This window comes from Channa argus, chromosome 20, assembly GCF_033026475.1.
Source record: "Channa argus isolate prfri chromosome 20, Channa argus male v1.0, whole genome shotgun sequence".
Classification (NCBI taxonomy): domain Eukaryota; kingdom Metazoa; phylum Chordata; class Actinopteri; order Anabantiformes; family Channidae; genus Channa; species Channa argus.
In genome coordinates this window covers 3,325,640-3,343,430 of record NC_090216.1, presented here as the reverse complement: position 1 = coordinate 3,343,430, position 17,791 = coordinate 3,325,640, and the positions used below count along the sequence as shown (strand labels likewise).

The window sequence follows — 17,791 nt, the reverse complement described above, 5'->3', positions numbered from 1 at the left end:
ACTTGTCAACATGTGAACATGAATTTGTCTCCATGCGCCTGAACAGTGACATTTCATTCTCACTCACTGGATCCAGCTCCTTCCCTCGCTGCCCCTGACTCCCTGTCCATCCCCTCACTGTCTTTTGATTTTCCCTACACACACGCAAAACCCCGACACAGTGCTTCCATGTACAGCAGGCTTTCTGTTTCATCCTTCATCGCTCCGGTCCCTCTCTGAAAAATGAGCATCACAGAGCAGCGGAGAGAGTGGTTCGGGGTGTAATGCGTGTCTGTTTCTGAAGACTGAGAGGGAAGGGCAGCGGCCATCGGTGGCTAAGTGGTTGGGTCCTTTGGTAAAGGCATTGACTTTCATTACAGTGCTAACACTTTTGACAAAGAGACACACACATGCAGATGGAGTGTACACACACATTCAGAGGATTCACACAGGCACACACACTCAGTATTATTTTAGATCTCCACAGATGTACAATGGTGAATCTGTGAGGCAAAGATTATGTTATGCACACGTGCACACATCAGGAGCACACATGCTCTGTTCCCACAATGCACTGCTCATGTTTATCATGTATTCTTTCTGATCTGAGGCAATGCTCTCTTTTGCCTCACATGTGCTCATGACTCTGGATTCATCCAACAAGCTGCAGCAGCACTGTTAATTAATCAGCACCCACAGATTGGCATATCAGCACTGGGAGCCAATTAAACATTTGGTCATATTTCCTGTCATTAGCAGGTTCTCGCAGATCTTCATTTCTTAATATAATTGAGGCCAGATTGGGAGTTAACCTCAGTTTTTGCAGCTCTATTGATGTTTCTTAGAATTGAATGCATTAAAAAAAAATTTAAATTTAAAAGAAAAATATGATGGTAGGGTCCAGGTCTCATCAGATACGAAGGCGTCTGCATCAACCCATGTTTTGCTGTGCATTTTATGAGGCATCTGTGTGGGTGGGTGTTACGTATACTTTTGTTACTACACATATGGTTGCTCAAGAAAGTTCCACCCGCTTGAATGAGGCTAAAAAAGTTTAAAAGCAAACATATTAGTATTATATCATTGTATATTCATTTTTAGTATATTTTGTGTGTGTGTGTGTCTTGGTGTGTGTCAAACCTGTGAGTCTGACTATCAGTCTGTTCTTTAGTCCGTGCATGACAGCAGAACAGACAACTACGGGGAGGATGGGACGTTCTGTGAAGCACACAAGCCTTTAGACGCTGGGGAAACAAGACAAAAGCGAGAGCCAAGTACGAGTTTGGGCCACTAGCACTGGAAGGATTCAAGCTGCTCCAGCTGTCACTGAGAGGTGCATGTGATGGGATCTGACTGATACTACTTTCCACTTCAAGGCTGTGAAGTTACGCTGTACCGTATTTGCATCGCAACACTTTCCTCAGCGACTGAGCCTCCCTCGCAGCAGATTGTGGAAACGCACTTTGCAACTGCAGCATCTCTAAATGAAACCGCAAAGAACAGCACTGTGCCCAATAATGAAAAAGCCATGAGACTCATCACATCGTTGCACCATTGCACAGTAGGTCTTACACATTCAGAATCAGGTGGGGTATTGTCATAAAGTGAAATTTGAGAAAAGGCCACATTGTCAAATACCTTGTTTTGTTTGACTAATAATCCAAAACTCAAAGTTTAAAATGTTTATTCACTTGATATAAAACTGATAAAAGCAAAACAAACCATTACTCACATCTGAGAAGATTGGAATCGGTGAGTGTCGGACATAATAAATAAATAAATGGTTTAAAATTACAGTAATATTTTTAAAAAGACATAAAAAACATTTTCTCAATCTTAATGATGAATGAAGAGTTAAATTTACAAAACTTTCTTGCTCCGATCAATTCACCCAGAGTTTTAGCTCTTAGCTGCTACAGTACAGCGTTTCAGACTTTGTCTGGTGCTGCGTTAGCAAATCAAGTGACTCTTCTTCACTTGTGTTACTGCTGCACCAGCCTTTGTTTTATTACTGTCAGTAAACTTACTAAAAAGCACCGAATTGTCACATTTACACAGAACAACTAAAAAAAAACACCATAAATACAAATCTTTACTACAATTCCAAATATATACAGAATATGCAAGTTCTACAAAGTAAACCAATGATCAGCTTGTTCAGCTTTAAAGCTGCAGGAATTATATCTGAGGCTACTTGGGGCCAGGAAAAAATAAAATAAAATAGTTATATTATCTTCTGAAGATGGCAGGGACCTGTTGGCAAACAGCTGCCTGTTTATACTGTATGCTCCAAGAAAATAAAGCAACATTAGCAAATGGAAGCTCCGGCTCTTTAGCTGCTACATGCTGCCCCATGTTCACCAGCTGGACCATTAACTCTGACTGTCTGCTGTTGGGCACTGGGCAGGTATCACACAGTGGGTTTGTCACAGCCTTTCCAGTGAAAACCAAGCTGAGTCAGGGGACAATACATCACAGCTTTCACATTACATTCAGCCATTTGATCCATTAGTAATGGGAATCTTTAAATTTCTCCATCCGACCTCTTGTAGGGCCAACTGTGCTCACAGCTCTCTCACATTCCCTTTTTGTGACATGTGCATCTTATCTGTCCTGAGCAGTCATGTTTCACTCCGTCCTGCCGAGGTGCCAACTGTGCGTTGAGAGAAACCACCACACTCTCTTTCTTAATGTGCTTTGTAACAGCTGAGACCAAATTACAGGCTTTGTTACACTGGGAAGCACATTACTGCTCATGAGTCATCCACCTAAGTCACTGTGTCAGCATGTATGTGTATATTGCCTGTGTGCCACGTGTGTTCGTGACTGCGTGGGGCTGTTCTTAATTGTGGGGGCAGTGTGAAGTTGGTAAAAAAAAAAAAGAGGGTGGGCTTTAATTGCAAAAGGAGAAGAAAAGTCTTATCTTGCCTCCCCAAACATTCTCTGTCTGATTTTTGCTACTGGGCTGCAGCTTAGTTTGACTTGGTCTCAGATTTCACAGCGAGGGAATCTAAGTATTGGAATTGGTAGGAAAAGTTCTCATTCCACGTCAAGATAAAGGGTTTTATGCCTCTGCTCAGGGGGGCTGTGATGAACTTTGCTGCTGAATACCAAGATAGATGAATGACAGAGGAAGAGAGGAAAGGAAGGAGGGGTGGTTGAAAAAGAGAGGGGACACAAGTGGGGCTTTGCTAGAACAGAAAGATAACGGGTGCAAAGGGGGAAAGAGAAAAGCAAGATGGAGCAGACAGAAAACAGAGCGCGGAGAAAAAAAAATACACCAACACAGCTCATTGTCTCCATCCTGCCCTTGCCATCAATCTCCCGAATGGCAGCTGCCTTACTCACACACACACACACACACACACAGCAATCTGCCTGCCTACACGGCCGATTCCCCGAGTGATGAATCATGGTGCGGTATGGCATGGCACAGCTCGGAATTTGTTAGAGGCAGTGTTTTTCTCCTGCACTGACAAACCGCGTAAGTGCTTTGTATCGGGAATGTAGACGTGCGTGTGTGTATGTGGGTGTGTGTGCAGTGCACATGCGTTCTGAAAGCACATCGAGATATAAATCCACGTGTCTTCTAGGTAAACCAAGTGTGGCCGCCACACAGCAACGGCCGTGAGAGAGTCAGGTCAAGAAGAAAATCATGTGCGTTGGTGTCAACAAATATATATTTGATGTCATTAGTCAATAATTAAACAGATAAGGGTAATTTGGTGTAATGGGGTTTTAATTTAGTTCATTGGAGCAGGACCATGATTTGCACACTGGTTAAACAGGAGTTTTTAAAAAAGGTGCGAGTGCTTCAAAGCCCCCGATAGGGAGCAATTGGTACTTTTGCTATTTGCCATTGCTGAGTGTAATTCACTTTTCCACCGTTGCCGAAAATACCAGTCACGCTTTGACTCCTCCTCACTGACAGCAGTGTGCGAGTGTGCATTTGTTTACAAGCTGTTGCTGAGCTGCCAATGAAAAAAAAAAGCTTCATACACCAAAGCCTGATATGCACTGACATGGTAGACGCACATAACAAGAATTTATACAAATATGACTTAATCATTTAGTGATTAAAAAAGCATAATTTTCTCGATCATCATCCAGCAACTTGACAGTTGACATTGTGATGAATATATAATTTTGCAGAAAGACAACTGTGCACATCTCTCTGTATTGGCCCTGAGATACACTGGACACCTGAACAAGATGAGCACTTGCACATAATGGGTAGATGGATCATACGTCTAGCAACACATTTGCTTACCTTGACAAATGTAGGTAGCGGGTAAAGAGTGAAAACCTCACTGACACAACCCCACATGAAGCAAACACACCTCAAACCAGCTAATTAATTATCACTTACTGTATTTGTCCAACACCAAGAACAGCAGCTCAGCATCTGTATGTTTGTTTCTCTTAACTCTCTCGAAACCAGTTCAGGGTGATATTAACCTTCGTTTGTCTCTTTTTCCTCTTCTTTACTTCCTGCAACATAGTTTTCTTCAGAATCTTGACGCCTCGGCCATACTGAGCCCCACACAGCTCAGAAAATAATGAGCCAGCTTCTTCTTGGGTGGTGTCATAAAGTGTGGCAAGTCCAGGATGATGGCCTGGAATGGCAGTGATGCCATTTGCCTTACTACAAGTCAACACACTGTACTTTTGAAGCTACTCACCGTAAAAATGTTACATATTGGAAGCTTCAACCAGCCTGAGTCATGTGCAAGAATGGAGACTTTGAGGGCAAAAATCAGCTTGGTTGTTATTAGTTTTATTAAGACCATAACAAAAGAATTTTATATGGATCAGACATGTCTGGCTGATATGAAGGTCAGCACACAGCATCAATATAGATCCAGCACATCAATACCTCCTTCCTTTTTTCCCCCCTCTTTGACACACACAGAGCGGCTTTGTCCTTGTACTGACACACTTAAACACTCAGCAACATCAATGTGCTCCTATGTCCATATTAATACACACACACACAAAGGCACATGATCAAACCTGCCAGCATGTTAATAGCTTGTCAGTGTGTGGTCTACTGTCCAGCCCTGGCCTTGTTTGCTGAGAAAGGACACCTAAGCAGATGGAACAGGTGTAGGAGTGCAAAGCTAGGAATTCTGGGAGCATTTGGCGGAGACATGCGGGGCAGAAAAGCAAAACCCGCTGACTGGCCTGCACTGTCTCTGAGTCAGAGAGGTGCTAAACATCCACCCTTGTGGGGATCACGGCGTGGCACTGAGAAGAGCTGGACTGTTTAACCCCGCCAGACAGAGAGGAAGCAGGGAAAGAAGGAGGACGAGGCAAAGAGACGAGTGGGGATGCAAGGAATGACGAGGCGTGAAGGGTGAAGGAAAGAAACTGTGAAGCACGTTGCCATCTGTGGGGAAGGAACAGGGTGGGCTGGAAAGATCCACCATTAAAGTCACACTCTGCAGGGACTCAGTCCCCGGGTTTCCTCTTTGATGCTGGTTGTGTTATCACCAGAAAGCCCAGCCTTGACCCAGCTGTCATGATTTCTTTTGCTCTCATATGTTTATGCCGTTGGAGACAACAAGCATACGGAGACACACAGTCAGAGCCCTGTATACTGTATAATTATGCACAGGCTTTACGGAGAAGAATAAAATAGCTTATGGCTACTGTATATACCAGTTTCTTTTGTGTTACCAAAGAAAACAGAGTTCATTAATATTAACATCTGTAAGAAGAGATTTGCGCTGCTATATTCCACTGCGATCTGTGGTCAGCTAACAGAGAACAGTCATCTGTTGCTTCAATCCTCAAATGAACCCAAAAATATGACTTGCAGTGTTCATAGAAAGCTCCCGCTCTGGGATGTGACTGGGTTAGCAATGTTTGCAAATGGATGAGACTTGTTCTTTTCATACACATCGTGGGACATCGCGCTGAGGCTCAGGAGTCTTCCGGCCGCTTTGTGTCCAGTTAAAGGATACGACAAGTCTCAGCAATATTACATTAACCCATGGTTAAAGTCACTCTTTATAATAATACTGTGCAACCTCACAGTTCCAGCATAGTGCTAAAAATGGGAAATGTGAGAAGTGAGCATAAGGTAAACATGTAGGGTTGGAAATAAATACCATTTTGTAAATAGAGGTTGTCACATTTCCAATAATTTAATATTCTGTGGTGATTTTGGCTGAAGCATAGTTTGTTTTTCAATGAACAGTTAAAGTGAGGACCATTGAAATGAGGACACCAAATCTGTGCTTTCCTGAGACGGACGTCCACATTCTACATTAGGGAGACAGCACAGCAGATGCAGATAAATAAAAACACTTAAGAAACTATGCTACAAAATAAAATAAAAATCCATCCTCGAGTAGATTACAGGCCATACATTTGCAACATTTATCTGTCTTTGGCTTTTTGGTATTCAAAGACAGTTTGGCTTTATGCAATTCATTTATTTATTTTTTGCACAATTGCATTTGAACATGACGGCATTATTATGCTTAGAGCTACTGATAATATTAAGGTACGTGATGAATGAGAAGGTAACCGTGGCACCATGCTGGAGAATAAAATGAAGAGATGGATTTTGTTACTCGTTTCACAGCTGAATGCTTATTTTTTTTGTGGATTAATTTATGTGCGAGGCAGAACTTTGTTTTTTTTCTCCATTCTGTCATCAGTCACAAGATACAGTACAGTACACAATTCAATTAGCTGTTCTCCACAAGCCAACAGGCTCTATGAGGCTGTTTTCAGGCTAAATGCTAATGCCAACACCTTAATGTTAGATTGTTTACTGTGAACTGACAACCATGGGCTTCCACTGAGCCCCCAGGATCAGAGCTGGGCCCTGAAGCCGTTTCGGTGTAGTGGCAAACGCTGGTATCGCAGATTCTGCGTCTATCAAATCAAGGATGTTTCTCGTAGCGAATCACTGTGAATGAGTGAACACGTTTTTTTAAGCGCCGCAAATCCTGCAAATTGGTCCAACATTATTTGGAAGGTCTGGAATAGTCATAGGATTGTGTTCAGGGAGGTGGGGAAAGGTCCCTAGTGGGCATGGTCTATGGAAGCGTGTGGATCATCAGGGTAATTTCAAAGACCGGAACTTGAAAGAATGAGGATTTTGCTTCTCTAATTGGTCTGAGGTTGAGGTTTTAGCAATATCTGTCAGGGGCTCGACAAAGTAATCAGTAGACTGGCGAAATGTTCAGTAGGTTATGTCCCATAATACGTATATATAATATGTACAGTACCCCATGGAAATCCACGCTTAAGTACGAGAAGTGATGGACTGTCTGACCAACAGACTGTAAAATGAGGAAATGTTGCCAAACACTGACCTAATTTCTGTTGGTTGTGGTGCTGACTGCATAATGTCGTTCTAGGTATCTCTCACTTCATGAAACCTGAAAATGTGATGCCGCTTTACTTCCTATATGTTTAAGAAGAGGAAAACACATCAACGCACATTTGCTCTCCCCTGATTTCACTTTTTGCTGCATTTGATGCAAACTTTCAGAGAAGATTTCCGCAGTTTAGACCTTGTCAAGTAGTTCTCGTGGCAATAACAGTTAACAGTCCGGGGGCTTATTCAGACACGAGACCTACAATCTTTCTACATCTAGGAACATGTGGCGCTAATGAGTAGCACAGTAGCTTCTCTGAGTCACCCATTCAGGTCAAGGCGTTAGATTTTTAAGGTCTACTGATGACGCCAGCACCGACACAGAGAGAGGGGAGGGGGTGGTGGTGCTTTAATCTCTGGAGAGAAAAGGAAAAAAAGGGGAACGCGGGAGAAGAGAGAGAGAAAGCGAGCGGGAGAGTCTGGTTGGAACAGCATATGGCACGTGGGCCCTGGGTAATGTATGACTTCTTGGGGTAATTGTTATAATTATGCAGGGGGCTGGTTGGGCGCAACGTGTCTGCCACGGCTCCTCCAGGTTATTGGCGCCACAGAGCCGGAGAAAATGAGGCCCGAGGTCCAGGTGATGGAGTAGACTGTGTGTGACTGGGGCAGACTGGGGATTGGATAAAGCTGGATGAGGGATATTTTGGGTAAAGGAGCAGAGAGCAAGAGAAGGGATAGAGAAAGGAAGGCTTAGTCGGAGCCGGGAGTGTGTGTGTGTGTGTGTGTGTGTGTGTGTGTGTGTGTGTGTGTGTGATAAATGCCTAATTTATGTGCTGCCAATAAGAGGAGCACAGACCAAATACATGTTCCCGTGTCCCTGTCCTTTATTTTATCTCTTGTCCGAGGCCACATCCATTACTGGCCACTGCACTTTCTTTATTGCAGCATATGAGCTGGTTATTAGTCAGGATGTAGGTATTTTCTAGACAAATCACCCTGATATATATAGCCAGCGTAATTATTAGTCTTTGCAGGGATATAAATGGTGAACAGGTACTAGGATTTTTGGTCTGTGCATAATTATGTCCTTCAGCCTGAATGGAGGTAGATGATGGATGCGGTTCCTGTAGGATTGTGATGGAAATGTGGTCACTACATACAGTACAATGGGGCGAAAAGCTCGTCTCTTTCTATCCATCTTTTCACACAGCATTGCAATAAATAGAAACATAACGCCACTGTGTCAGGAGTAGTAGCTTTTGCTGCATTTGAAACACTGAGGTGCTTCTCTTTACTACAATAGAAATGAGAAAACGTACACTTGTAGGGAGGAACGTTTCAGAAATGGAGCAAAACCGGGATCATGGAAAAAGCTGCATTAGCTTTCAGAACGAGCTGACAATATGAAACCCGTAGTATCACCCGCACCCGTCTCCTAAAAAGGATATTTCTATGCAGCAAAACAGCAAATGCAGCGACATGAAGGAAAGAAATGCAATAGGAGGATTAGGTTTTGGAGCAAAGTTTGAGATCGCAAACAATTAATTCTTCCAATGCCCCTTTGAATTGCGGGTGGCCTTGCAATTCAAAACTAATTTCTAAACGGAAAGCGAATTGCAAAGGGTCGATTGTTAGGGGTGGATGGTGGGCTTGTGTCACCTCATCACATTTTTTTATGCTAACAATATTTGAGATGAGGAACGTAAGAATTTAATCTCCTTTTATTTCTGTTTTGGTCTCCACCAACTCCGGAGAGATCTATCTGGCCCCAGGCTACTAAATGCTCCGCTCACCGGCTGGATTACAGCTGTAAATGTGTCCGCTGTTTGGTGCTCAGTGGGATGGTTTGCATTGGATGCAGTGTGAGTAAGGAGGCTCAGATAAACCAGAGCTCACTTTGAACTCACTGCAAACGTATGTGAGGACTTTTCATTATCCTGCGATGGAGTGGTTTCATACAGAGATCTGCTATGTTGTTTTCTATCGTCTCACCTTGTCATATATTTATATACTTGTTTGACTGTTTTGGGGTTTTTTTTTGCACATAGTGAGAAAAAAACCCCGTTGTGCTCATGTGACACATAGCGAGTACAGATATATTGGAGTGACAGCAGCGTTGCCACAGAGAACTGCACCAGGCACGACAGCACAATGTCAGAACAGTACATGCACATCACAGAGTCCAAAATGTTTTCCCAGGGCAAACGCCAGCTCTCAAGCAGCTGGCCGGCGACCGGCACAGTCCGTCTGCTCGTGTGTCATGTGTTTGATCAAAAAGGCATGTGTGTGTGTGTGTGTGTGTGTGTGCACGCCTGTGTATGTAGGAGTGGTTTTGGATCATCCTGTTAGACCAGTGAGGAAGAGAGACATAGATTGGCTCAGGCCCCCCCCCCCCCCTCTTTAAACACAAAGAAAATAGCACCGTGGAGGAAGGGAGCAGATGAAAATAGCTCAGTAGGCAATCACTGACTCACAAGGCGATGCTGGGAGTCAGGAAAGCATCTATTCCAGTGTACATCAAATCAGCGAACAGTTGTGTAACTACCTCTCTACCTTCAAACCACACTGTTCTCTGTGTGCCCGTATCGTATTTTACTGACTTCTGTTCACACGCACCCTTTGTGGACGCATGAAAAGTTGGCGGTGACATCACAGAAGCTGTTTATCACTTTTGACAGCACTGCCCACAGACTTCGGTGCGGGGGGGGGGGGGGGGGGGGGGGGGGGGGGGGAGGGACGCCAAGTCCGGTTGGCGGCGATGCTGCACGGTCAGCTGACTGCCTAGCTCATTCATCATGCCACTCAAGGAGCGTAGGCTGTCACAGCCCGTGTTTTTTTAAGTACCGTGAAATGAAACAAGACTACGGAGCAGACTCATATGTAAATCAGTGTCTGATTAGCATAACACCTATAGCACATGTACTGGTTACTCATGCACCTGTAGGGGAGAGCTTAACAAAATGTAAAGTGAATGCAAAAGACTTCAGCTGGCTCTGTGTTTGCATATACTAACATCCCACTCTGGACGATAGCTGTGCAGGGGTCAAAGACAGGCCTACGCAGCTGAGGTCGATCAGAAACCTGGATTATCTTCAGGTGTGTTTCAGACTCACCTGCTATTATTCTGGCAAACTCTATAACTGGACCAAGTAAACGTTGTACTGTTGTTTGATATTTTCCTAGAGAGCCCTCTCGCTTTCTTTACTTTTTGTTGTATGCTTAGGAAGTGGCGTTAGAAATACCTGGGTTAAGCGTGGATAAATGACCGAGGGGGCCTAAAGGGGGCTCAAGAGATCAGAGCCCATGGGCCGACCCTCTGAAGTCTCTGTTCATGTCATTCATTTAAAAGCAACAATCTGAAACCTTGCAAAAGTAGGTGCAAGAATGACCAACGCAAAACTACGAGAAACAAAGACAAAATGAGCAAAAAACCAAAAAAATAAATAAAAAATGGCGTGAAAAGTGTGAAATCTTGACTCAGGTTGAAACCAATGTGAAAATACATCACGTGTTCACCTCATTTTGCACCATCAGGGTGAAATTGCCAGATATCTCCTCGTGCGCGTCCACTCCACTGACACGCACTCAGCGATGAATCAGTGTTGGACCCAAGACGTGATCAAAACCAGAATGCAAGCGCGCACGCAAACTAACAGCTGGATAATTATATCCGCACCTGCAGTGATGAAACGTAGTAAAACGTTGAGTCATCTTGAAATTTCACACGGAATAACAGCGTCCTTCAGGCTTCCCCCGTGTTTCTCTGCACCCACTTTACTTTTGAATCATTTACGTAGAGTGTGCCAGCAGTCCGACTGCTTTCTGTCCAACACGGCTTTGTTCTTTTTTTTGCATGTTGTGAGTAGCTGCTTGCGTAATGTTCCAACGGTTCTGCTGCACTAGCGCTGTTTTCGGCCCCTGACAGAATTTAGAAATGCTGTTATTTCTGGTGGGAACATTTAATTGAATGGAAACAATGTGGTGATTTAATAATGAATAAGCAAATAACTGTCTGCCCACAGGTTGAGGCTCTGAGCGATGCAGTCTCTGTTCGGCGGAGGGGAGCTGGGGCTGCTGGGAGGAGACGGCGGTGCAGGGGGCCTGAAGGAGGATGGCTGTGGCGGCGTGGCGTGGCGCTCCTCGCCCCTGCACCCCGACGACGTCTACTCGGCCTCTCACTTCGCCCTCATCACCGCCTATCAGGAGATCAAGACGAGGCTGGCCTGCCTGGAACGCGAGAACACCAGTATCAAGAGGAAGCTCAAGATCTATGAGATCAAGGTGAACTTGGTTTCACTGTATCGCAAACACAAATAATAGGACATTTTGGAAATCTAATATTGTTTTTGTCCTCGCTGGTTTCACACAAACACGAGGCAAATAAAAAGCTAGTCTGCTTTGCCTTCCAAAGAGGGGGAGAGCGGTCCACTCACCCTTAGCGTTTTACATTTTTATTGAGGCAGCGAGATAGTACACAAAGATAAAAGGAGGAAAAGCTTTGATGGTCTTTCATCCTGGACCAGCGGGGGAATAAACATGGCTCTAAAGGGAAAGAACATAACTACATACAGAGGACAGAAGGCTGCGGAGACTATAACTCTGTGCTAAGTCAAAATAATGGAGTTTCACTAGCAACATTTGAAGAGAGACCTTGGAGCAGGTCAGGAAAATGAGGTTTGTCACAAAAAGCCCCTTGTCAAACCCGAATTAACAGCTGACGGGAGCTACAGTCAGTGCAGCCGGTTGAAGTAGTAAATGTGACCTGCATGTGGATACAGAGGCACGGTGGCACTTTGCTTCCAGGTTTTTGGTTTCAAACCATCATTAGGAGGAGACAATAGTTGTGCCAGGTAGCTGCTCAGGTACGTCAATTAGGATGATGATGTCACAGGTCCACGCACATTAATACAACAGATACAGTGCATTCAGAAAGTTTTCAGACCCCCGTCACTTTTTTAACTTTGTTATATTGCAGCCGGATTCTACAGTTGTTTAAATAAACACTCTGTGAATTTTTGAAAATTCTGCCAAATGTATTAAATAGAAGGATAATGTGCCCATTACCTGTGAATATGTATTGTTGTTAAAGCAACAATATGCAACTTCTAGAAACTATAGACGGAGCTGTGCTCCATTTAAACCTCTGCTACATTTATATTTATTGCAGTTTCCTAACAATGAATGCACACGAGGAGCTGATTGATTTCTAGGCTCATGGTAGCGCTGGCTTGAGTTACATATTGAAGCTTTAAGTCCGCGAATGAGTTTGTTTCAAGTCTCCAATCCTGGCTTTAAACTGTTGGAGGATTTTGATGGTCTAACAGCACAGAGCAAATTCACATGTGGCTGGGATCAGGTAGCAAATGGCTCAGTGTCCTTTTACACCTGCGCTGACATAATTGTTGATGATAGAAAAAAATACCAGGTGTGAATGTGCTAATGCAGCCTAAATGTTACAGGTTTGCAACATTTGATGCTACCTGGCTGCTAACGTCGATGGTGTGGGCAGTGTAACAAATTACACAGCACAAATGATACATTATCTTTACACAATTAGTAGATTTAAAGTGATTTAAGAATGATGAGGGACTGTGGACCATAAATTGCATGAACATACTTGCACAGTGTTTGTAAGAGCTTCTTTTATTATTCAGCAGTTTAACTATCTCTGTTAGTAAAAGGGTCCGACATTGGCCAACGTTGGTGAACTGTGTGTCTTCGACAAAGTCTGTCCTAGCAACCCCCCCCCCCTCCATTTATCAAAAACAACTGTTGTTCTTCTTGGGTTAATATCAGTAGCATGGTGTCAATATTTCGTATTAACCTGGCCTAGTTTAAAGTCTGAGTTCAGTTGGATGAGAGAGCAGATGAGGCAGAAATCCACCTGTTAGGATTATCTGGACCAGCAGACAAACGTACGGGGGGGAAAGATAAGGCCAGTATGCGTAAACAAACGGCGTGGGAGGAGAGAAAAGTGAGGCGCAGTGAAAAACAAGTGGAAATAAGGACTTAAACGGGTGGAAGGATGCGATGTGAGCCATGGAAAAAGGAGGATAGATGTGGGAGTAAAGACAGATGATGTGAAGAGCAAGAAAGGAAGATTTGCTGTTATTAAGAACAATGAAGGATTAAAAAAAAAAAATCCCCGTCTTCTTATCATTACCCTCTGAATACCTACAGTATTCTAAGAATTATATGGCGATGACGCCGTAATGGACCCACGTCCCCTTCAGCCAATGTTACCCACTTTTAGTTGAGTCCTATGGGAAATGCTTCGGAGGGCAAAACGTTATCAAAGACGCTCCAGTGAGACGATCTACTAGGGACACAGTTGGTGGAGAACCTGCATCTTCGGTTATGTTAGTGTTAAATGTTTTTTGTAATCTGGAGCTCCACAGTGGGACTGACATAGAAACTGCATGATTTCTAGGATATTCTTTAGGATTTCGATGTCTAAGAAATGAACGCTGTTAAACTGTCGGTAATGCCGTTGGTCTCCGTTTTGCCTCTTTTGACATGTATGTCAGTGGAGACATCCTGCATCCCGTTAGCGAGCAGCTGTTAACTGAAGACTGCAGGCTGCCACATCACTGCTGAGTGTATTTGCAAGCGGTAGTTTGCTCAGGGCCCATTCCCAGAGAGACAGGTGTTGATTTGGGGGGGGGGGGGGAGCAGGTGCAGATGTCGGCTGTTTGGAGTTGGATAAATACAGCATGTCCCTTTTTTTTTTTTTTTTTTTTTTTTTCTCCAGTGTTTGGATGTTCAATCTAGACAATGCAAACATAACATTAACACCTGAAAAGCCCAAGTGAGATCAGACTTCTATGATTTTAAGTCCTTGTTGTGCAGCTGTTCTCTAAATTCAAGATGCCTCAGTGCAGCTGGAGTAATGATGCAGATAGAAGCACTTCCTGCTGCTTTGAACGTGGGTTGAAAGTGAGGTTGTTTTCGGGTTTAGAGGTCCCGATGCACAGCGCAGGGAGAATTCTTGGGCCCCCCTGGGGGATTTAGCCCATGTTGTGAACATTTACTCTTAAACTGAGCAGAGAGTGGTGTTCTACTAAATGGAAGAAGGATTGTTTGCTCCTCAAATAGATATTGCATCAGCAGCAGTAGTTTCCCAGAGAAAATGAAAAAGCCCTGCTTGCGTATGGCAGCCACTCTAAATGTAAATGTGTTCATTTAGGTTGAACTGCATGCTGCCATGTTACTGCCGTGTGTGTTTCTATCAGGGCGCTTTGGCACTATAACCAGAGAAATTGCCTTAAACAGTGGTAAATGAGGCACAGCCTATAGCTGTCTACATAGTTAGGATTATATAATCAGTTATATCAGGATGATTGAATTTGCATATAATGTCATTACCTCTGCATAATTTAATAGTTCTCATGTCATTGTTTTGTTTTTCTGTATAATTATATACAACAGTAAATGCGTTTCTCCCCGTGAATGGTGAGTTGTAGCCAAGCAGTAGGATGGAAACACGACAGGGTTGATCATATTGACTGTTTTTCATCCCGTCAACAAATCCTAGTTAAAGGTCACAATGATGGACAGATGCATTTCACTCAGTGCATCTTCTTCCTCCGTCCTTTTCGCCAGAATCCAAAAACAAGCGGATGTTGAAGGATGTTTTCACCTTCACTGAGATTGGAAAGGAGGCTCTTTTCCATGATGACTGCAGGACCAAGCGCCTGTGCTTCTTTCTAAATCTATTTAAAAAATAATGCACATTTCTGTCTCTGAGCATGTAGTCATGAACCTACATGCACAGTAAGTTTGCTCTACTTTCCCTGTAAGTCGTGGGCTGACACGTATAAAGTGTTACCAAATTTCCTTTATTGTTTCAGTTTCGGTTTCTTTTAAGCAGCTTTAGCTAATCACATTGGATTTCTGCCCAGGGTAGCTGCCTGCAGTTTAACCTCTTCCAACATGAGCTAAGTCGTAGCATGTAAAGTTATCTGCAGCACTGAGAAGAGCAGCAGCTGTCATCCCAATCTATGAAAGTGGAGACGCCTTGTATATAGTATTAAAATATAATATAGACAAATATAATATAAATCTTAGAAATACCTTACACCAAATAGCAAGAGGGACATGAGTGGGACACTGTTCCGGTGAACCTCAGAGAACTGACCTCGTGCAATCTGTTCCGAAAGCATCAGCATTAGGATTTTCAGTGTGGGTGCTGTGTCCTGACCTTACCGTCCTCCTACTGCTGTCTCTGCCATCTTGCTGTTTCAATACAGGTTTAAACGTTTGAATATTTTTATTTAGCTGTTGATAACTTTTAGGCATTGCTTCATCGGGTCTACTCACTGCATTTGTCACCACTTTTTATTTAGTTATTTGTTGGATTTTTTGGAGGCAAGGTTAACATCTGTCCAGGGACTGCAGATGAAAAATGGCCTTTTGGCTAATTCTGGTGCATTTGCTGAAATACTTATCAATGTACACCGTCCCTGACAAATAAACCAATAAGTAAATAAAAATAAAGAGAAGAACTGTACTGATATTTCTTATTTAAGGACTGAAAAAAGGTAGTGACCTTTGAAGGATGATGTTTTCAATGAATCCCACATATTGAAATATGACAACATTCTCAAACTGTAGCCTTTTTCAATATTTTGAGGATTGCACCATTTTCATAGTATCACTGTGGTGCAGTAAGGTGCATCACTTGACGGTGATTCGTGAAAATCCACACTAATCCAACTAATCGAAGAACAGATGGGCAAACACAGTAAATGATTAACAGGTTCACCATCAGCAGCTGAGTCACAGACCCTCCCTGGTGTGTGGGATGAAATTAGTTGCCATTGTAGATTCTGTGATTAGTTTAAAAGAACTGAAATCTAAAATCTAGTTTAAGAATTTAAAAAAACCCAACACAAAACAAAAACATGACATTGCATGACAGTCCCTGACCTGAGTGATATCAAATACAAGTTGCACTTGATGCACGATGCACCTTTGATAACCTTGTAAAATAATTTTAAAAATGTAGAAAAAAGGGAGAATAAGCTAAAAAAAAAAAAAGAAAGAAAAGAATCGTTATGTTACCGTGTCCACATTCTAACCATGTTTCCTGTTGTTTCTACAGTTCCCTATGATCAACGAGTTTGGGGAGGACACCAACTCCTACTGTTCCTTTGAGAGCAAGGAGACGGCACTGCTGCAGTCGGAGAACGGCAACCTGCAGCAGAGAGTCAGCGTCCTGGCCCACGAGGTAAGAGAAGGAGGAAGAACCAAGAAAACGCACAAGTGCAATAGTAAAAATAAAATCTGTGAAAATTCCAGTCCAACATATATTTATATGTATATGTATGTTTTTTTTATTTTTGAAGCAGAGAAACCACAAAAAAAAGGGTTTGAATTCCGCAGAAATCCCTCCGTGCATTTGAATTAATTGAATTAAAAACAGAAATTGCAGCCAACGCTGGTGAAAGATGTCCAGAACTAATTAAGCACTGATGCTACTGCCCAAGCAAAATAAGAGACCGAGCGTTTGTTGAAGCTGCACTGTGACAGGATTTTTCACGCCTGTGTTCTATTTATAGGTCGTGTGCCCCTTAAAGAAAGAAAGTGTGTATGTTGAAATGACAAACAAGCCATGAAGAGGTGGTAAAACTGGTTGCGGCAGTGAGCTAGAGAGCAAGAAAGAGGAAGGAAATGGTTTATGGGAGCAGCAGAAACGAATAGTGCTGTGTGCTGTATGGAGAGCGGACCCCTGCTAGCACCACCCCCAAGGACACACGCGCAGTTCTCCAGGTATCACAGAGAAAAGCATCAGAGGAATTTAAAAGAAAAGCAACATGAAGCCAAAAAGGGGGTTTTTCATGTGAAAGGCAGATGAACCAGCACATGTGCAGCTCGTCCTTGCACATTGTGCGACTGATAACCAAAGCCACCAACCGAGCTCACTGTATGAGGGATTATGTGAATCAGCATGTAAAACCCCAGTGCACAGAGTAAACAGGGTGCTGCTACTGTGAGTCCTGGGACGGCACTGACACATCACGGACATTTGCCTTCTTAAATCACGCATTATATGGATGTTTAAGGCAGGTGGAAACACAACGTGAAACTTAAAGGCCTTAAAGTGAGCCCCACTCTTGGGGAGGTCTCCGACTGGTAGTACACACTTTGCACGCACTGGCCTGGGACCCTAACCAGCTGCCGGCACGGAGCGGCTCTGGGGGTGAAGATGGATTATGGCGTTATAGAACTGTAGAGAAATAAAGAACTTGCGGCATTAAAGGGTGACGTTTGCGTCACCAGCCTTTAATAGCTTCCACTAAAGTTTAATGTCTGTTAGTTTGTAATCTGGATTGTTTTACTCATCAGTCCAAAAAATGATTAAAAAATGAATTAATTGCACATTGTACTATAATTATCCAACCCACATTTGAAGCGGACCCAACTCCATGTGGTTCAGTGTTATTCCAGCTTTGGCAACAACCACAACAACAG

At 43.3% G+C, this 17,791-nt stretch overlaps 1 protein-coding gene across 2 annotated transcripts in view; it reads left to right on the top strand.

Annotated features, from left to right (window-relative positions):
* tbkbp1 (TBK1 binding protein 1) overlaps window positions 1-17,791 on the top strand; it is a 55,997-nt gene that overhangs the window by 14,479 nt on the left and 23,727 nt on the right. For both annotated transcript variants that reach the window (XM_067488458.1, XM_067488459.1), the window contains exons 2-3: window positions 11,341-11,599; window positions 16,422-16,547. In XM_067488458.1, the coding sequence (XP_067344559.1) occupies window positions 11,357-11,599; window positions 16,422-16,547 (369 nt within the window). In that variant the 5' untranslated portion in view covers window positions 11,341-11,356. The remainder of the gene's footprint in view (window positions 1-11,340; window positions 11,600-16,421; window positions 16,548-17,791) is intronic.